Source organism: Salmo salar, chromosome 01, assembly GCF_965601325.2.
Source record: "Salmo salar chromosome 01, fSalSal1, whole genome shotgun sequence".
In the NCBI taxonomy this organism is placed as follows: Eukaryota; Metazoa; Chordata; class Actinopteri; order Salmoniformes; family Salmonidae; genus Salmo; species Salmo salar.
In genome coordinates this window covers 19,945,360-19,966,334 of record NC_138291.1, presented here as the reverse complement: position 1 = coordinate 19,966,334, position 20,975 = coordinate 19,945,360, and the positions used below count along the sequence as shown (strand labels likewise).

The window sequence follows — 20,975 nt, the reverse complement described above, 5'->3', positions numbered from 1 at the left end:
TGAAAAAACAAGGTCGAATCATGATGACGTCAGTGATCATCAGGTCGGAGCTCTACTTGCATTTAGAGTTGGATGACCTTCAAAACCTATTTTCCCAGTTGGAGCTCATTTTTTTCAAGTTCCCAGTTGTTTTGAAGTCACTAAAATCAGATTTCCCAGTTCTGAGTTTACAGTTGTTTTGAGCGCGGCAGAAGTCATGCTGGATTGACAGCGTGGCCAATGTTTAATGTTTATCCTTTTAAGCTCTTAAACCCATACTTGGGACCACACACCCACTCCACTGAATAGCAGGCTTGTGATTGCTTTGCAATGCTTGCAGGTAGCCACTGATTCCTTCCAAACCACTCATTGTTGAATTAGCGATTTCCAACTTGTTGTGTAATGTTTATGTTCAATGGCCGATGAGCACCGATACATTTGATCTATAATTTCTATTCATTATTTCTCTTCATATGACAAGGGTTGAAAAGGATTTGCCAGTAGATTGTCGACTTGATTCTTGATGATGACCACTAGCTAAGATTTTGAAAGTATGACGTTGACGTGATCAGTCCAATCAAAGCTACTGAAGATATTTACTGTGGGTGCATAATTTAGGAAAAATCTCACTTTTTGGAATGAGGCTATCTGGCTGCAGACAACAAGTGGTGTCATGGATTGCTCAGCCTTACCTACAGTATTTAATGTGATGTAATGTAGTAATTGAACAGGCTCGTCTTCTTCTTCTTTAATGGGCTACAGATGCTGATGCATATAGCCTACACACATCGTTGGTGCGCATCAATTATTTTGAAATGTAAAATTCTCTTAGCTTTTTCCTGCTTGTAAAAAGCGAAATGACATCACTTTCTCTGTGCACTTTCTCTGTGCAAGCCTACATTAGGATGTTTTTCCATTCATTTTAGATATCGGATCAGTGATCAGACTTTCAATCAGTGATCAGGCCATTTATTGCGCGCTCATGTGTGACAGCGTATCACTTTCATCACTTTTGTTTTGGTGTTTCACATTACGGTTTCTGTTTGACTGTATTAGCAAAGCCTCTGCGATCAAATTGTCCCCGCCCACCGGGTTCAAGCGATGGGAGCTCCTAAAGCGGGATCCCCATTTGCCTTGGCTCCAGTCCAGATGATCTGAAGCTCTGTTGAGGACCAGAAAGGAGAGGTGGCTTGGCTACGGGAAGCTTGGACTTGATGCTATCAAGTCCAGACAGCAGCATGTTCTCTCCCAATTTGGAAGTTGATACCACTGCGGAAGACACAGCGCCCAAGACCCCCAATGATGGAGACAATGCACCGGCCAGCATTGATGTAATGGAAGAGGTGAGAGTTAATGTAACATTTTTATTCAAATGCAGAAGGCTAAGCATTTAAATGCAGATTACATGATAGGAATGACAGCATCATCCTGAAAAAGCACATAATGGTGTTGCCTTTTTTATGAATTAAAATGTCATGATAGATAGCCTTCTACACGCAGTCTCATAATAAAAGGCACACACTCAATATCTGTGGGCCTATACATGTAGCCCATATCATATATTGATTGTTGCTATTCATGTCATGTCTATTTCAGTCCTCTGCTCAGATGGAAGAAATTCTATGCTGAGTGCAATTGGTAACCACAACATCCTTTATCTGTTCACTGGAGTCTAATAATCACTATTAATTCACCAGCAAAATACTATTTCATTTAATAGTTTCTCAGATTTTACAGAAATGCAATAGCCAAGAGCAGCATGAGGCCTGTATGATGTCCATCCCTACCATCATATCTACATGAATGTAATTCTACATTCAAAAGTACTGTGTTATGTATAACACATTAAACAATGTAATTTCCCTAAGAAATACAAGTCATAGAAGACAGAGCCTAGTAATGATAGATGTATGCAAGGCTCAATACAGTAATTCTGAGAACCTGGATTTTGTACCCTTTAATGATGTGTACTCGGAATGCGAGAGCTTTACCTCCAGTCTGTAATAATACTTATTCCATCTGGGGAATTGGTTGTGTGCAGCTTACCGTGAAATATAGCTTCTATGAGAGACCATAAAATTACAACAAGTTGTTTTTACCTCAAACCGACAGTATGTCCATGTCCCAGAGGTCTTGACCTATGATGCTGTGTTGCCCTCTCCCAGGATGCTCCAAGAGCTTTCCTTTGAGCACTTATCAGTTAATGAGACGTTTCTTGCATGAAGCAAAACTAATTCTGAGAGCTGAAAAGACCACAATGACACTTCCACTATGTTGTCAATGGATCTTCATGGGTGAATAGCTAAAGACACCTGAAGGACCTTAATTAGCTGAATACAACAAGACAAAGTATAACTAAGTTAACCCTGCCTATTTGTAATGTTTTCTGGTCAGTTGCCTTAGGTCTGACTCATTGTACTGGAACAAAATAGAACAGCTTTGTGAGAATGCCTCCGCTGAAGAGGAGACATTTCGTTGGCAGTCAGAATTGCAAATGTGAGCACTTTCGAAGACGGGTTGCTGCGCTGAACTTTTCACTTGACACACAGCAGATATAGGGCACACAGAATGTGTAATCCGATGACTTGTGTGTTTGATTCTGTTGTGGTCAAGTTTAGTATAGAAAGTCAACGTTAATTTTAGCAGCCGTCTGAGGTCATAGATTATTTAACGAGTCACTGGGGGATTGAGGATACACATACCCTGTTGGACATGGTGCATGCTTGCTGTAACCCATGCAAAGATGCTTGAAATGTTAGCAGAAACATAGGGGGACTGAAAATACAGTTGTGAGGGAGGATTTTGGGGGGAATGTTAGTTGTACATTGACCTAATGTGATTAGCAGTTGTTCCCATTTCAGCATAGCCTAACCTAATTACATTCACGTGAGCTACATGCTATCGCTCCAACCTCATTTACTGTACTCTGAGTTTGGAAACGCTCAGCACAGCCCTGTCATGTTAATTTACCCACAGCAAAATTGGATCAGTGCCATTTTTTAGGCTCATTGGCGTGTGGACTCACTCTTCATCATGTTTTACCATTCTCTTTCATGTGGTACTGTAGATCTATTATTCATGTGGCACTGTTGCTTTCTGCCCCGTTAAAAACCTTTCAACCTGTATAGGTAAATATCAAATAGACTACATTGTGATCCAGCACGCCTTAAACACAGCCATATCATCGAACTGATTCATCAGACATAGTGACACAGGAAAGAAGAAACGTAAATAAACTGTTGTACTTTTATTAGATTCCCTAGTGAATTCTGTAAGTTCTTCAAACCATGTTCTCCTTTTAATCACACTGCTAAAAGCTATTTAAATGCAGCCTTTTGTCATACACATCTATCTTTTCAAAGTTAGAGTATTGTATGTAAGCTTTTTTCTCACACTGTTTCTCTTTTTCCTCCTCTTTTTCTGCAGCAGCCACCTGCGAAGCAGTCCTTGAGTGCCTGTATGTGTCCAGAGTCCCACTGTCGGTGCCTTCTGCTCTCCCTGCCGATGTACAGCTGCCTGGGCGCTGTGGCTTGGTGCCAGCTCACCCGAGTCACCAAGCTCATGTCGTGTCTTTGGGGTACCATTAAACGGAAGATATGTTTATCAGTTAGCTCCCTGTAATTATTATCACGCGATTAAACTGATTAATCGTTTAATTGTAATTAACTAGGAGATCGGGGCACCAAGGAGAATATTCAGATTACAAAGCTATAATTTTCCTAATATAACTTTCCTGTACTATAATATTATATTCTATTATAGTATAGGCCGATTATCTTGTGGTTTAAATGGTGTATTTTACCTCGAGTCCAGTCTCATTCCAAACGTCGTAAATTGTTGTATCTGCACGAACCCAGTCTTTACTAAAATCATCCATACATCAATTGTCTTAAAATCATTTATTTACTACACTAAGTAATTAACAGAAAACATACAAAACAGTAATTATCGTCACAAAGGATTGGTAGAGGAATGTGCCCTTGTGGGCTAAACAGGCAGGTCGGCCTGTTGAACAATGGGTCATAAACGGTCAACTGAGAAGTTACACAGAGTTCATTAATATTAACAATTGAAGGCTCACTCATTCAGGAACAATTGCAATCAATATATATTTACGCTCATGTGTCGTCGTGATCCTTGTTCGAGAGTTCTGTTCTGTTGGGGAGTTTTGTCCGCGTTCTCTCTCTCTCTCTCTCTCGGTTAGAATGGATCTTTCAGAGCGACATTCATTAATGTCGTCATCGAATGGTTGTTTCGTTGGTCTTCGCGTTCAATGATATAATTTACTTAGCTGCAGACTAATAATTAATATCAAAGACTTGTTCTTATTCTGGCAGTATCGATATTCTAAAAGTTAACCACGTGGTATGGTTCACTTTCAGTAGAGGAATTGGAAGGTAAAACCTATTAGCCAACGGAGTGTAGGCCTGGTCTGAAGAAATGTAAATCAGGGGGTGTTTTATAGTGCCCATAGAACAGGCTTGTCAAATGACGCCTGGTCCTGTATGGGTCCCTGGGGGCGTGCCTATGACTGAGTTAGATTTGGTTACAGAAATACAATTCTATCACATTACATCAGTACAATAGCATCTCAATGTCTTACAAAAGCTTTATCCTTATTAATACATTCCATACACCCATATGATGCAAGTCTTAAGCTGAGTCTATTATATAAACAGTTTTATGGTAATATGGCTATATTGTCTCTTCTGAGTATCACAAAATTGTACCAAGCGGATCAGTTCGTAGCTGGATTCTTCACCAATCTTCCATACCTTCTCCAGAACACAAAATGTCGCTTGGCTCTCCAATTCTATGAGTTGGAAGAATTTCCTGTGTCTCTCTATGGGCCATGTGGCCAGAGACTCTCCTGGAATTTTAGAGTTTTTACGACCCTTTACACACAGGGTGGATTGGGGGGAAGGTAGGGGGTGGTGGTGCAAAAGGGAGGGGGGGTCAACTGTCCTCCCTGTACCAAAAGAGGCCAACGTCATGACACTCAGCTTCGACTCATCCGTCACCTCCCTGACCTCCTTTTCCTCAATCAAGGAGGTTGGCATGGGAGGAGGCGCTATGATTTACCATGACAGCCCCTGCTCTGGTGGCTATGTGTACATCCCTCTTGCCTTCCTGTTCATGCTCTATGTTGTCTACCTGGTAGAGTGTTGGCACTGCTGGGCTCGCAGTGAGCTACAGTGTAAGGCTGATGTGGATAGCGTGTATGAGCGCCTATTGAGGATGCGACAAGCCCGTCCGTGTGTTTGGTAGAAGGCCATAAGTTACCATTTTGTTCTGAGGACCAGACAGGTGACCCGCTACCGGACCGGAAAAGCCTACACCACCACCCAGGTCTACCATGAGCAGGTCAACACACACAAGGGTGAGGGAGAGTTTGAATACAGTCGCTGTAGTATGCGGGACGTCTCACGGGATCTACGTGGACTGGAGAGCCACCCGGCAACAAAACTTTGTTTCACCAAGTGCTTCAGTTTTGCTGGGGCTGGACCAGAAAATAATTACCTCAACCAACGTGGCAGGTTCTTCTCAGAGATTGAGGGTTTAGATGACTACATGGAGGCTCGAGAAGGGTTGCAACTGAAAAACGTAAACTTTAAAGAGCATCTGATAGCCTACGTGGACCCTGACCGGTTGCCCTGGTATACTTCCCAGGTGCCGTTCTGGTTCACTGCTCTTCTCATGCTGTCCTGGCCCCTGAGGGTGCTTATAGAGTATCGTACAGCCTTTGTGCACTACCATGTTGAGAAGCTCTTTGGGCTGGAGGACAGCCACAACAGCCCCTCTCCAATAGAGGAGGTTTCCATCAGGAGAGGTCTCCCTCGGGTAGATACAGTGGGTAGCACTGAGCTGGAGTGGCACATCCTCTCCAACCGCCAGTTGATCCCCAGCTACTCAGAGGCTATGCTGATTAACCTGGCGTCTTTAGACTCTGGTACTGGTACAGCTGAAGATACCAGGTCCTCTAACTGCTTCCTGCTGGACAGCCACCCAGCCCAGAGCTATGGCATGCTGGTGCAGGACTGTGAGCACTGCTGCCAGCTTCAGAGCGAGGTTGAACAGAGGTGGGCCACCACCAGCTCCAGCTGTTCCTCCGTCTTCTAACTTCATGCCTCCGTCTTCCACCTACCGGTATGCACGCTTCTACCCCGTCCTCATTGTGCACCGGCCCGAGTGCTGCGGTAGTGGTGACTCCACCACAGAGTTGCGGCGCTACTTTGTCCGCCAGGGGTCCACCTGTCTGGAGACCTCACTCTGAGGGACCAAGAGACATTTGACTGATTCGGTTACAATATATTCCAAATAAGGAGGTTGTGAGAGTGCAAGAGCATTCAAAGACACTGTTCTTTTGACAGCACTGAAAGTGTGTTATTCACTATAGATGAAAGGTTCAACATGTTTTATAAGTTATATTGTCATTGGTAAGCATTGACTGTATTTCAAAGGTTCTTGTAAAACTGATGTCTAAGTCGCTGACCGAGTTTTTGACTTTCTTCCAATCACAAAGATCATTTTCCATTCGGACCTCTGGATGTTGCATTGCTTTTAGTGATACTTGAATTATGACACTTGAATCACCATTAATTGAATGACGTTTTGTCTCCCTGTGCATAGTCAGTAGATTTCAAATGTTTTGGTCTGCTGTGAAAATTCCAGATATTACATGTACCTTTTCAAATGTTAAAAAACAACACTATTGAAGTCATACTGTGTGCTCCCTCTCCGGCCTCTAGGTCGCCAGGCTGCTCATTATGGCGCACACCTGTCACCATCGTTACGTGCAGCTGCACGTCATCAGGCTCACCTGGACTCCACCACCTCCCCGATTACCTTCCCTATATATGTCACTCCCTTTGGGTCCTTCCCAGGCGTAATTGTTTCTGTTCCAGTGTTAAGTCTGTGCGTTGTTCATGGTTCTTGTTGTGTTTATTTAATTAAACATTCACTCCCTGAACTTGCTTCCCGACTCTCAGCGCACATCGTTACAGAATAACACCTAACCTAAGGGAAGCATCAGGGAGTGTTTTTTTTTGTGTCAGGTGGAATGACGTTGGGTCTGGGAGCCGCTAGAGGCTTTCATGCCTCAGCCAGATCACCAGGCTCCCCTGCCTCCGCCTGCTCGTCGGGCTTTCATGCCTTCACCAGATCACCAGGCTCCCCTGCTTCCACCGGCCCATCGGGCTTTCATGTCTTCACCGGATCACCAGGCTCCCCTGCTTCCACCGGCCCATCGGGCTTTCATGTCTTCACCGGATCACCAGGCTCCCCGGCCTCAGCTGGTCTGTCAGTTTCCCACGTCCCAGCCGGCGACAGGTTCCCGCGCATCAGCAGGGGTCACCGGTCCACTCCTGATCCCCCGGGATCGTCCCTTGGGTTGGCATCCTGCGGCTGGAGCTGAATGCGCCGGGGAGGGGGTACCGTCAGGTATGCTCTCTCCTGCCCTGCTTCTGCATCTCAGCCGGATTGACAGGTTTCCTGCGCCTCTGCAAAGGTGACTGGTTCACTCCTGTTCCCCGGGTTCGTCCCCTTTGACGGTGTCCTGCGACTGGAGCGGCGCGTCGGGGAGGGGGTACTGTCACATATACTCCCTCTCCAGCCTCTAGGTCATCAGGCTGCTGATTATCCCGCAAACCTGTCACCATCGTCTCGCGCACCTGCACCTCATGACACTCACCTGGACTCATCACCTCCTTGATTATCTTCCCTATATCTGTCACGCCCCTTGGTTCTTTCCTCAGGTGTTATTGACTCTGTTTTCATGTCGGTGCATTGCTTGTGTTTCATGTTTATTGTTTATTGTTTATTTTATTTATTAAAACACTCACTCCCTGAACTTGCTTCCTGACTCTCAGCACACTCGTTACACACATCTATTTATGTGAGAGTTTGAATAATATTATTAATAATAATAATAAATTCATAATATCAATAATTTGTTACAACGAATGCAAGCCATGTTCAAAAGTTAACATGAGCCTACATACCTATCTTCTCACGGGTGCATGTTGAGATACTTACAACAATTCTCAAAGTTCGTTTCAAAAGATGAATTGTAGTCTATTTGTGAGTCCAAAGCAGTTAAATTATTGATACAGATTATTTTAATAGAAATCATGATGAGATAATTTTGCTTTATAAATTACCATTATATTGCAAAATAACTTGATTGGATTAAATATGGAGTTTGAACAAAGTTATTGTCAACATTTTAAAAGCATACAGAGAGCAATAAAGAAATTGTGCCGTTTTAATTTTTATTTAACTAGTTAAGTATCTTGAGTGCCGTTTTAAATGGCAGTGACTGTAAAAAAAAAAAAAGAAAGGCATCTAACAAAATCATCTGTGTTTTGTGTAAGCATAAAATATCTGTTGGTTGTTGCTCCATTGTTGCTACATTCACAAAGACAGCAACAAAGCTATCCCTGGCAAACTCTCAACTGATTTGTTGCCATGACAACTAATGGCCAACAGCTGATACATGTTAGCAGCATTTAAGGTGGTTCTTCCTGGATTATGTCTAAATTGAAGATAACATTATATATGTAATATATATAAATATCTTTTAGAACTAGTATTCTGTTTACTACAACAGGTATACGGACAGACAACAAAATATGCAGGTAAGTGTTTAGGCTTTTTATGGTTTGAAATGTTATGGTTTGAAACATGCATCTTATACTTATACATTTAAATGGGCTGATTAGCAGGCTCAAGATACAATGTTCTAGCGATTTACATTATCATTCCTTTTAAAGAGATTTTATGCATCCTTTTATGGTATTTTATCCACTCAGCAACATATGAACTTAGCAATGTGAGGCTTTTTGAATTTCACACAATTTATTTCTGTTACATTTTTTTATGAATGGTTTGTTCCCCAAGAGGATTCATTAAGCAACATGGATTTGATAAAACGCACCAAATCAAAGGTGGGCCGCCTACAAAATCTGAAAGGCCAACAGCTCTACAGACAACTCCTCAACAATGCCACCTGCGGTCTCACCTTCTCCAAAGATGTTATATGGGAGATGGGGTCAGACGGTATACCTTACAGTCAAGCTGACTTCCACTGGCTTTTCAATACCTCTGGACCTCTGGCACCAAGTCCCAAGCCAAAGAGCACAGGGATAAAATCATTGAAAGGTATCCCCCTTCATCCTTCATCTCAGGATCCTGCCAAGAACAGAGGTTTCAGAGACCCTCCCTCTATGCTCCCTGAATTACAAATATCACATCTTGCTCCATTGACTGCCAAAGACTCCTTTACACTCCCTAGTCACCAGGGGGGGCTCTTGGATTCCTTTAAAAGGACAGGACTACGAGGAGTTTCTAATGTTTACAACTGTCTCAAGGAAGCATCTACAGGAGGCAGGGAGGACCGTTTAAAGAGCTGCCACTGGGATGAGTTTGTGCTAAAGAAGCTGACCAAGACCACAGCCCAGTGGATAGTGAGTCAACAGATTCCAAACCAGTGCCAGAATAAGACTCGGCTGCAGTCACTGCTGAGGAGTCAGTATGGTTCAGCCAGCGCCACAGATCTAGTCAATGAGGAGCCCATGTGTGAGGAGGATTTCTGCAGCTACCAAGATCTCCACAAGCAGACTGAGAAGCAGCAGGCTCTTCAGAGCAGCAAGGCTGAGACACCTCTTCCAGTATACTACAGGCAAGGAGACAAAACCTTTTGTAATATTTAATGTTGAATTATTGAGTCCCCAGTCAGTTTTACGCCTCAAACAAATAGTGTCCAATGCACTAAAGTTGATGTTTTATGTGAGTTTCTATAATGTGTAGACCATCAGAATTTGTATTCAGTTTTATATCACTGATCTCTATTTTCACTTGACATACCTGCTGCAGGGTGCAGGGCTACTCTCTTCCCCCTGCATGTTCTGATGAGCCTGGGGGTATGAACCAGACTGCCAACACTGTAGCAGTCAAGCACATTGAAACCCCTCAACCTCCTCATCTTCAGGATAGCCTCAACCCCCGTGCTGGAAGCCATGTCTTGCACACAGAGAATAACTTTGAACAGGAGCTATTTTCTGGTACACCCTCTCTCTCAATACACATGCAACTGAAAAAATATTTTCTATATTGGTTATTGATCTACATCATATTTCCTTGACTTTGCATGTTGCAGGAATAGCCAAACAGGTACATCAGCGAGATCCACGGAACCACGATCGCATCATCATGGACAACAATTCAGAATACCAAAAGAACCTTCAAGACTTTTTCCCCTGTGGTCCAGATAAGTGGACGAAGGCTTCAGCAGCAACCATGCACAATGAGACACAAGGTTGGGACTTTAACCAAATAAATACAACCTCTGTTATAGCATGGTTTTACTAATTCAAATTCCATTGGGTAGGAATGCGACGGGTGGAGAAAGGTACTTGGCGGTGGGTGGACCTGCCTACCACTGCTGACTACGCCACAGAGGTGGGTCTGAGACCTCCTGACTACAGCGGGAAGGACACAGAGGTGCCCAGACAGCAACCCCACTACAACCCTATGGCTGAGCTCTCCTCCTTACGTTATGCAGTGGAGGGATGGAGGAGTGCCTGGAAGATCAGTAGGTCTCCTTGTCATTAAATATTGATGTTCTCTAAGCATTTGTCAATATCACTGTGCTGTTAAGCCTAATTTATTTCACATCATTACACTACAGCATGCCCGGATATACTCCAAAGTTACTGTATATTGTTACGGAAGACAAGCACTTCATTAAAACTACTTCAAGTTTGTCTTTAACCTGAGGAGGCTGTTCCTTCCTGTTCTAGAGATCACCTGGCAGAGTGTGACTATTGAAGGGCTGAAGAGGGCCCTTGAAGACCTTCACTACCACGTTCGCCTGTCAGCTATAGCCACTTGTGCATCAGGGGCAGTGAACAGACCGAGGGAAAAGCAACATCCCACAGATGCAGGTGAGATGTAATAGATTGTGTCATATCTCTCAACTCATCTTTTTCAAATTGTTTTGGTAATTGTGTGTGAGTACAGTTGAAGTCGGAAGTTTACGTACACCTTAGCCAACTACATTTAAACTCCGTTTTTCACAATTCCTGACATTTAATCCTAGTAAAAATTCTCTGTGTTAGGTCAGTTAGGATCACCACTTTATTTTAAGAATGTGAAATGTCAGAATAATAGTAGAGAGAATTATTTCTTTCAGCTTTTATTTCTTTCATTACATTCCCAGTTGGTCAGAAGTTTACATACACTCAATTAGTATTTGGTAGCATTGCCTTTAAATTGTTTAACTTTTGTTCAAACGTTTCAGGTAGCCTTCCACAAGCTTCCCACAATAAATTGGGTGAATTTTGGCCCATTCCTCCTGACAGAGCTGGTGTAACTGAGTCAGGTTTGCAGGCCTCGTTGCTCGCACACACTTTTTCAGTTCTGCCCACACATTTTCTATGGGATTGAGGTCAGGGCTTTGTGATGGCCACTCCAATACCTTGACTTTGTTGTCCTTAAGCCATTTTGCCACAACTTTGAAGTATGCTTGGGGGTCATTGTCCATTTGGAAGACCCATTTGCGACCAAGCTTTAACTTCCTTACTGATGTCTTGGGATGTTGCTTCAATATATCTACATAATTTTTCTCCTCATGATGTCATCTATTTTGAGAAGTGCACCAGTCCCTCCTGCAGCAAAGCACCCCCAGAACATGATGCTGCCACCCCCGTGCTTCACGGTTGGGATGGTGTTCTTCGGCTTGCAAGCCTCCCCCTTTCTCCTCCAAACATAACAGTGGTCATTATGGCCAAACAGTTATATTTTTGTTTCATCAGACCAGAGGACATTTCTCCAAAAAGTATGATCTTTGTCCCCATGTGCAGTTGCAAACCGTAGTCTGGCTTTTTTATGGCGGTTTTGGAGCAGTGGCATCTTCCTTGCTGAGCGGCCTTTCAGGTTATGTCGATATAGGACTCATTTTACTGTGGATATAGATACTTTTGTACCTGTTTCCTCCAGCATCTTCACAAGGTCCTTTGCTGTTGTTCTGGGATTGATTTGCACTTTTCGCACCAAAGTACGTTCAACTTTAGGAGACAGAACGCGTCTCCTTCCTGAGCGGTATGACGGCTGCGTGGTCCCATGGTGTTTATACTTGTGTACTATTGTTTGTACAGATGAACGTGGTACCTTCAGGCGTTTGAAAATTGCTCCCAAGGATGAACCAGACTTGTGGAGGTTTACAATTCTTTTTCTGGGGTCTTTGCTGATTTCTTTTGATTTTTTTTCCCCCCATTAGGTCAAGCAAAGAGGCACTGAGTTTGAAGGTAGGCCTTGAAATACATCCACAGGTACATCTCCAATTGACTGGAATTATGTCAATTAGCCTGTCAGAAGCTTCTAAAGCCATTACATCATTTTCTGGAATTTTCCAAGCTGTTTAAAGGCACAGTCAACTTAGTGTATGTAAACTTCTGACCCACTGGAGTTGTGATACAGTGAATTATAAGTGAAATAATCTGTCTAAACTATTTTTGGAAAAATGACATGGGTCATGCACAAAGTAGATGTCCTAACCGACTTGCCAAAACTATAGTTTGTTAACGAGAAATTTGTGGAGTGGTTGAAAAACGAGTTTTAATTACTCCAACCTAAGTGTATGTAAACTTCCAACTTCAACTGTATGTACACATATAGTGGACAAAGACAAAACATACATAGCACTTGTTTTTGGGAAACTCCCCCCAGGTCAGTATGGCCGTGTGTGGGACATCCAGCCAGTTCCCCAGGAGCTCCAGCCTCTTCTTCTCCTGGCTCTGGACGACCCTGTGAAGAGAGTTCAGATGGCAGCAGCAGTGTGCCAGTACGCCATGGGGACGCCAGACTCCCGAGCCCGCGTTATTCTCCGCAATGCACTACATCAAGGTTAGGTCAGGTTGTATTGATTTGAGTACATTGTAACGACATATACCTTAGGGAAAGACATGAGGTGCAACTATGTTCTAACACCAAGACCCATATTGTCTGTGTGAATACTCACATCTGAGCGGAATATAAACTGTAAATGTAACGCCAATACTTTAAGTAAATAACTTGGGTATGGGTTTATTATTCAGGATGAATTGCATTTCACTGACATCAAATGAATGGCGTAGTGTTTTGTGTCAGACTCTGCAGGTGTAGGTGCAGACAGCTGGGTGGCAGCACAGTGCCTGGCCGTGGAGGGGGATCACAGTTGGCCAGTCATTCAGAGACTTCTCTCCCAGCACTTCGTCAGTGAGGTTCACACAGATAATGAACAGTCAGCCGCTCTACTTGCCAGCATCAGTAGCAAGACAGTGCGTAACTCAAATTTGTTCCCCTTAAATTGCTTCAACTAAATGATATACCCAGTCATTAGGGCAAGCACTTTTAGCCTGTGTTTTTCTGTTTAATCGCAAATCCACGATATCTGAAATGTCCTTTTTCTGGGCTTAACATTTTTCTTTAGACGCTAGTTCGCTCTCTGCTGGCTGAGGAGTTGAATTGTGCCAACTGGAGGACCAGACTCTTGGCTTGCAACACTATCTCCCAATTGAAAGGACCAATTAATAAGGTGTCTCTTGCAATCTCATAGATTTCTTGCGTTCCTAATTCTGTGATTTATTTGGTGTCTCAAATCAAACCAAAATTATGATATTGATATGTGATTATGTACTCATTAGAAATTATATTTTGTAGGACCTAGCAAACAAGTTGATCTACCTGATGTGGAATGACTGGAGTGGTAACGTAAAGCAGGCTGCAGCCCAGGCCCTGGGGAAACTAGGAATGGGAAGAGATGTGCACAACGAGCTGAGGTACCAGACTGGCATTTGGTGATCACTAATGAGCTGATTAGAGAGCATCTCACTCTTCCTAAAACCTCACCCATTGGCTGTTTCAGAATGAAGCTAGAGGAAGGTCCCGCCTCCTGGAGGGTGGAGGCTCTCATCCTCATAGCTCATCTGCAGATCATGACCGCCAAGCTGCTGCCACCCTTCCTGAAATGTTTCGATGACAACTTTGTGGCTGTGAGGAAACAGGCCTGTCTGACTGCTGCAGCTCTAATTATGAACTACAGCATGGTGAGAAAGGGTTGAGGAGAGGCAGCAGTTTGCAGACAATGTTTGTCTCGATTTCGTACTCATGCCAATATATCCAATAAACCACGTCTTCTTTGGCAATATCACTTCAATATAGATAGATGATGGACTTCAGGTGAAAGAATTCCTCGTCTTTACTTTTTGGTTTTAGGTCTTGGATCGGCTGATTCAGCTGACGCAGAATGACCCAGCATGGGAGGTTAAAGTTGTTGCAATCATTGGTAAGCAGCATGGTGATGACCACTGGCCAACAGAGTGGATTTTGTAATGACAGTGTGAAGCTGCAACTGCACTAGATATGCAACTTTCTGTGATAGTGTATCTAAATACACAATATAAGTCTAGTGTCATAAAGCAGATGTGTGAACGTGTCGAGGCACTGCAATTGTTTGTTAGCTTTAGGGAAGATAGGCTGCCTCACGCCCACCCTCCAGGACCACCTCCTCTGGGCGTTACATCATGAGGAGAAACCCCAGGTACGCATCGCCGCCTGCAAGGCCCTAAAGATCCTTAAAGTGAAGGGACCAGAGCTGCAGCACCTCCTACAGGAGCGGTTTGTACTGGAACCCCACCCCCAGGTCCATAGGTGAGTCAGAGTTCAGATCAAAATCCATCCCACTGGGCACAGACATCAATTCAATGTCTATTCCACGTTGGTGCCACGTCACAAAGTTGATTTAATCAGTGTTTGCCCAGTGGGATATAATGTCATGCCACATCTGTTAGTTTTACCGGTATGAGTGTTTATCCATGTATCCATGTCCATAACATTAAAATATATATATATTTGTCTACAAGGCATATACAGGGGCTCCTGAAAAACTATGGCTACAGTATTGAAGGAGACAGGGGCATGGTCCACAAAATCAAAGATCAGGTAAATGTGTTTCAAGGTTAGCCATGGAAAGGCACTTGTGTTTTTGTTGCAAACTGAGGGCCATCAGTTCCGTCATCCTGGTTTGCAGGTTCAGAGGCTATGCACCAAGAGCATTATCACAGACAAAGTGCTGTTGTTGGAGAAGCTGGAGGACATGTACCAGCAACAGAGGAAGTATCTGGTAAATGAGAGCCAGCCGGACACTACACCAATATCACAGCTGCTGCAGGAACGCTACAACAGTGAGTGACGGACTACTACGGTGTTAAGCTGAGTTTAATATCTAATTTATTTATTGATGTGCAGTGAATTAGAGCCGTCTTATTTCCCGCAGTTACAGTATATGCAGTTTGTTGACTGTGACGAATATAATTTGAGGAAGGTAACATGAAACCATTGTGGGCATTGTCTTTTTCTAGGAATGAAACATTGCCCTTCCACAGTAAGGCCGACTCACTCCTCAGATTCCTCTGTGACTCAGGTATTGCCTGTCCTGAGTTCCTCGTCTTGTTGCAGAACTAGAGAACAAACCAGTTTGAAATGTACACTTTATTTTAAGCTAAATTGATTTATTATATAAAACGAACAGCTACTATTAATACAAGCAATTACTTACAAAACAAATATGTATTTTACAAATATGACATGAGTAAAATCATAACCAGGATAAAAACAAACCATTAAGGTGGATGTTGTAAATTAACAGAACTCCCCCTTTCTCTGTAGTCTTCCTCTAAATGCACGTTTGAATCAAGCCCTGTAAACAAATCCTCTCATCTGCCTATCAAGATCATCAACACTCCATGTGGCAGTGGAGAAACTTCAGCACTCCAAGAAAATGAAGATAATATTTAATAACCATGACCGCATAAAATAAATACAGTATTTGTTGACTAAGAAATGTATGTTTGCTTTAGTAGTACTGGGGGATTATGTAGTTGTAAGGGATTGTGAAGGGGTTGATTTACTGTCAGGTAGTGATGTTATTGATGGAGCTGTGCTGCTAGCTCCTCCACTGCAGAACCTGTTTGCAGTTGTTCCGCCTGTCACCCAGGCCAGGAGCGGAGCTACACCATTGTTCTGAAAGAGAGAACAACATATATGTGGGAAATACTGTAGGTTAGATGACTCTGATATGCATATTGGAACATGCATATTGCACATTACAGGGCCACACAAATAATTGTGATGAGCTTGTGTATGTAGACTGGAGGATATACAGTATAGTGATCCTTAGTAGAATGGACACCACAAAGACTGCAACACAATTTGGGCAGCAGCGTAGCCAGTGGTTAGAGCGTTCAAATCCCCGAACTGACAAGGTACAAATCTGTCGTTCTACCCCTGAACAAGGTAGTTAACCCACTGTTCCTAGGCCGTCATTGAAAATAACAATTTGTTCTTAACTGACTTGTCTAGTAACATTTAAATAATGTACGCGTGCAATATGTTTGTTCTATTCGCGTCTGACCGGTATTCCACAGATTAAGGGCCACAATAATAGAAGCAACGACTCTCGGTGTGTAAACTCTAGATTTTAATATAGTATATAGCCCATCGATTATTGTGCATGGACAGGACTCATTCTAAAGGATTCCAAAAATCCGTGACCCCGACCCGGAAGTGCTTAGTTATTCTTGCTGGCTTCACAGTGGTCTGGCTACCTGCCCCTGGTTAGCTAGACAACTAGCTAGTCTTGGGATGGCTGCAGAAAGAATCATATCAGCGGTTTCAAACTACCCAGAATTATATAACTCAACTTTGACTTCATATAGAGACCCGATAAAAAAATCGGATGCATGGAAAGCTGTGGGTAAACAATTGGGACTGAAAGGTATGGTCTGATTAACTAGCTAAGAACATTAGCATACATTTTGGCTAGCTAAGTTAACGTGAGTAATGAGTAACAATTTTAACGTTGCTAGCTAAACTTGTTCTTCGCTAACGTTAGTTATTAAGTTTGACATATCTGACTATTGTATAGATTAGCTTGCTATATTTTCTAGCGAACGTCGTTCACACTGGGTTTAACTTCCAGGTCTATGCTAGCTAGCTACTGCTTTGCCTGGTTAGTTTATTGTTTGCGACCCTTAACTGTCCATCGCTCTTTATTGTTTTGTTAATTGCATTAGAATAGTTGGCTACGTTGTTGATTGATTAGTAATGCTGATTTCCTTGGTCAATATACCGTGTAAAGTTAGCTAACCACAGGGGGCAGTGTGTCACGGTTTGTTTACTAGTTAAGGTTGGCTAACTCATTAACTTTCTACCTGAGGTGAACCAGTTGAGTGGGCACTCGTGATTTGCACCACCAGTGTTTCGCAAACAAAAATGTTGGCTGCTACACCAGCAGTTTAACGATGATTAGGTCAGTGTTAGTATAAGAATATAATCCAATGATTTAACAATATGTCAACATTGGAGTAAGACTCTTAGCTAGAGCAGTGCAAGCCATTTTATCCAGTGACAATTCTACACTATAGAAACGGGGGCTTTTACGCATCCCAGCTCTGTTTATGAATTTCCGTGGTTAGTCCTACACCATCCCTAAGCTTTAGCCCATATCCAAGCTAGACCTGGGCCTATGTGTAAGGTTGCAGTTGGGCTGAACAAAATACTGTTGTTTCAACTAACCAAATACTTAGACTAGGTGGTGAACAAATTGGAAGACTACGTTTGTGGAAACACATGGCTCATCCAAATGACCATGCATAAAGCACTGGTATAGCCATAAGGGAAAGTTTAAAAACAGAACAGAGACTACTGTCAACTTGGATATCCTCTTTTTATGTTCCAGAGGAAGATGCCCGAAAGAAATGGCGAAACCTGAGGGATGTGTTCACAAGGAAAGTGAAAGCAGATCGGATCCGTGGTGCCACGGGGAAGGCCCTAAAAAAATGGAGATATAGTGAGTTAATGGCATTTCTGATCCCATACATACAGCGAGGTAGAGGAACCGGCGGCAGCAATAGCACAGAGGAGTTTGATGATGGAAAAGATGAGACAACTAGCACCTCTGACGTCCTGATTGATCTAGATGGAAGTGTGGTTGATACCAAGATGTCACCACCTTTGGACAACAACTTGCATGAGATGACATGGAAAGATTCCTGGCAAACAGCTGGACAAGGAGACAATGAGGATGAGATGTTTTTCATGAGCCTACTCCCTCACCTCAAGCGGTTACCTTACAGGAAAAAGTGTGCAATTAAGCTGAAATTTCACCAACTTCTCCACGATGCTGAATTTGAGGACACCGACTAGCCTAATATATTTTGTATCAACGAGTTGGGACTTTCTTAGGACAGAACATTTTGTTGGAAATACATTTTATCAATTTTAATTTAGTTACCTTGAGAAAGTGTCCAAGAGTGCTTCTTTGGAACCCCTCCCACACACACACACAAACCTTCCAAGTTTGAGCCCACTGGTGATATTTCAGTGTGGTAGTGATAGACAGGAAGGGGCTGTAGTTATTAACCGGACTAAGCTAGAAACATTTTTTTTTTGTTTAAAATGTTTTCTTTCTCCTAATATTTGTGGAGAGGGCTGCTCTTAGCGAAGACCCTTTATACATGTATTATATATATGAACACATGGAGATGGTTTGTTACTTAGAATTTTATTTGGAAAAAATATTCTAACAATGTTGGTCTGTTTAGTGTCACCTTACCCTCTAGTCACATTCATACAGGCATAGCCAAGGGATGATGTTTGGGGGTGAGGGCTTGCAGAAAAATAAGACCTCTAATACAGGACTAGTAAAGGCCCAGTGCACTACTTTTATTATTTTAGGGGGTGCTTCAGCGCCCCTACTTCCCGCAGCTATGCATACAGGTATGCATTTTGTTTGCTCCTGTAATACTCTAGTCTGGTTGTAAAAATAAGAAGTTGAGTAAATGTTCTCCATGCTAGTGCAATAGTTGCTCTTGACAATTTTATATTTTGTCTTTTGAAGTTGGCTATTTCATTCATACATTTTAGAATGTTTTTGAGCTTAATAAAAGTTGTGGTTAAATGCTGCCCCACTTCACTCAGCTCTATTCATTTCACTATGGTGTTGATTCTGTATGTCAAGCAAGTTATGTATGCAATTTTAACTTATGTCTGTCAAATAAAAATCATTAAACATAACAATTTCCACTGAATGTTACAAAAACATTAAGAGAATGACTGTGCTGTCATTCTGTTACATGCGTTTTTGTAACATTTTCAGTGGACATTAAGTAGTCCTTGTGCATAGAGTTGTGGTTTAACTTTGCAATCATTGTTTTTTTGTATCACACGCATTATAAAGTGAAAAATTGGAGTGTCCGCATCAATGTGCAATTGCCCATATGCTACAGGTAACTGACAAAATAAAGGCAAGTGTTTTGAGGGCATTCAGCCACCACGTAACTTCAGCTCTTGGAGTATTTTAATCCTCGTAGTCATTAAGCATTTTACTAACTTTTAACTACCTGCAAATGAATAAGCAGTAATGGTTTTGATCCACTGCCACAGCAGAGCATGTCATGTTCCACATAGCCTTTTGCAAATCAAAACTAGGTACTAATCATGTCACTGCGAATTAGTTGTTTAAAGGATAATTATGCTGGCTCCAGTTGTACTTAAATGTCATATCAAAATACTCTTAGTTCCAACTTTTATGAGTGTGGCCCCCATGACTTTTCCATTGACGCTAACTAGTTAGTGCCTGTTTGAAAAATTGTTTGACACAAGCAATGTCAAACAATGGGATGTTTCTCTTCCCTGCTGTGCTAATTTAAACTAATATTTGGTTTCAAAGACTGGCACTTGTTCCACTTGCCTGATCCATAAGATATGAGAATGTTTTCCTTCTGTCAATTTTTCTACACATCTCACCATCCCTCTGTTCTCAATATCGTTCCATTTGTGTTTTGCACACCACACAATATACAGTCTGGCAGCCTAGGGGTTAAGAGTGTTGTGCCAGTAAACAAAGGTTTGCTGGTTCAAATCCCCGGTGGGTTTAGAGTCATAAAATATTGGGTTGACTAAAAAGAAAAATGTCTTAAAATCCAGAAATATCATTCTTGTGCAATGTATATGTACAGTACCAGTCAAAAGTTTGGACACCTACTCATTCTAGGGTTTTTCTTTATTTGACTATTTCCTCTATTGTATAGTAATAATAATAATGAAGACAAAATATGAAATAACACAGGGATTCATGTAGTAACCAAAAAAAAGTAAAAAAAATATTTTATATTTAAGATTCTTCAAAGTAGCCACCCTTTGCCAGCTTTGCACGCTCCTAGCCTTCAATCAACAAGGTTCATGAGGTGGTCACCTAGAATGCATTTCAATTAACAGGTGTGCCTTAAGTTAATTTGTGGAATTTCTTAATGTGGTTGAGCCAATCAGTTGTGTAGGAGGGGAATACAGAAGATGGTCTTTTACCAAATAGGGCTAAGTCCATATTATGGCAAGAACAGCTCAAATAAGCAAAGAAAAACAACAGTCCATCATTACTTTAAGACATTAACTTTGAATGCTTCTTCAGGTGCAGTCGCAAAAACCATCAAGCGCTATGATGGACCGCCACAGAGGTTAAGTTCTTAGAGTTAACTGCAGCCCAAATAAATGTCCAAGTAACAGACCCTCTCAACATCAACTGTTCAGAAGAGACTGTGTGAATCAGGTCTTCATGGTCGAATTGCTGCAAAGAAACCACTAAAGGACACCAATAATAAGAAGAGAATTGCTTGGGCCAAGAAATACAAGCAATGGACATTAGACTGGTGGAAATCTGTCCTTTGGTCTGATGAGTCCAAATTTGAGATTTTTGGTTCCAACCGTGTGAGATGCAGAGTAGGTGAACGGATGATCTGCAGCTGTGTGGTTCCCACCGTGACGCATGGAGGTGGGGGTGTGATGGTGCTTTTCTGGTGACACTGATTTATTTAGAATTCAAGGCACACTTAACCAGCATGGCTACTACAGCATTCTGCAGTGATAACCCATCCATCTAGTTTGCGCTTAGTAGGACTATC

The 20,975-nt window shown here is 42.4% G+C and overlaps 3 protein-coding genes, 1 long non-coding RNA gene and 1 pseudogene across 4 annotated transcripts in view; 4 read left to right on the top strand and 1 right to left on the bottom strand.

The window, feature by feature from the left end:
- Positions 1-56: 56 nt before the first annotated feature.
- LOC145864384 (uncharacterized) lies at positions 57-3,585 on the top strand. Its single transcript, XR_014382950.1, has 2 exons — positions 57-1,322; positions 3,406-3,585. It is a non-coding gene; the product is annotated as an uncharacterized LOC145864384 (long non-coding RNA).
- A 413-nt stretch (positions 3,586-3,998) lies between these two features.
- LOC123741655 (transmembrane protein 151B pseudogene) lies at positions 3,999-7,853 on the top strand (annotated as a pseudogene).
- Positions 7,854-8,149: 296 nt separating this feature from the next.
- On the top strand, positions 8,150-15,813 carry heatr4 (HEAT repeat containing 4). Its single transcript, XM_045714858.2, has 17 exons — positions 8,150-8,615; positions 8,878-9,658; positions 9,853-10,040; positions 10,136-10,294; positions 10,367-10,570; positions 10,779-10,922; positions 12,706-12,882; positions 13,126-13,295; positions 13,448-13,552; positions 13,678-13,796; positions 13,883-14,063; positions 14,233-14,302; positions 14,478-14,667; positions 14,880-14,958; positions 15,047-15,200; positions 15,378-15,439; positions 15,685-15,813. Exons 2-17 carry the CDS (start codon positions 8,895-8,897, stop codon positions 15,811-15,813), a joined length of 2,895 nt encoding a protein of 964 aa, XP_045570814.1. The 5' UTR covers positions 8,150-8,615; positions 8,878-8,894.
- The window catches only part of LOC106571704 (uncharacterized), a 23,499-nt gene continuing 18,321 nt past the window's right edge, over positions 15,798-20,975 (bottom strand). The window contains exon 4 of the mRNA XM_014145187.2: positions 15,798-16,038. Coding sequence (XP_014000662.1) covers positions 15,962-16,038 — 77 coding nt within the window. The 3' untranslated portion in view covers positions 15,798-15,961. The remainder of the gene's footprint in view (positions 16,039-20,975) is intronic.
- Positions 16,607-18,990, top strand: adf1 (Transcription factor Adf-1). Its single transcript, NM_001146419.1, is given in 2 exon segments — positions 16,607-16,792; positions 17,756-18,990. Coding segments are annotated over 2 exon segments (600 nt in total). The 5' UTR covers positions 16,607-16,659; the 3' UTR covers positions 18,223-18,990.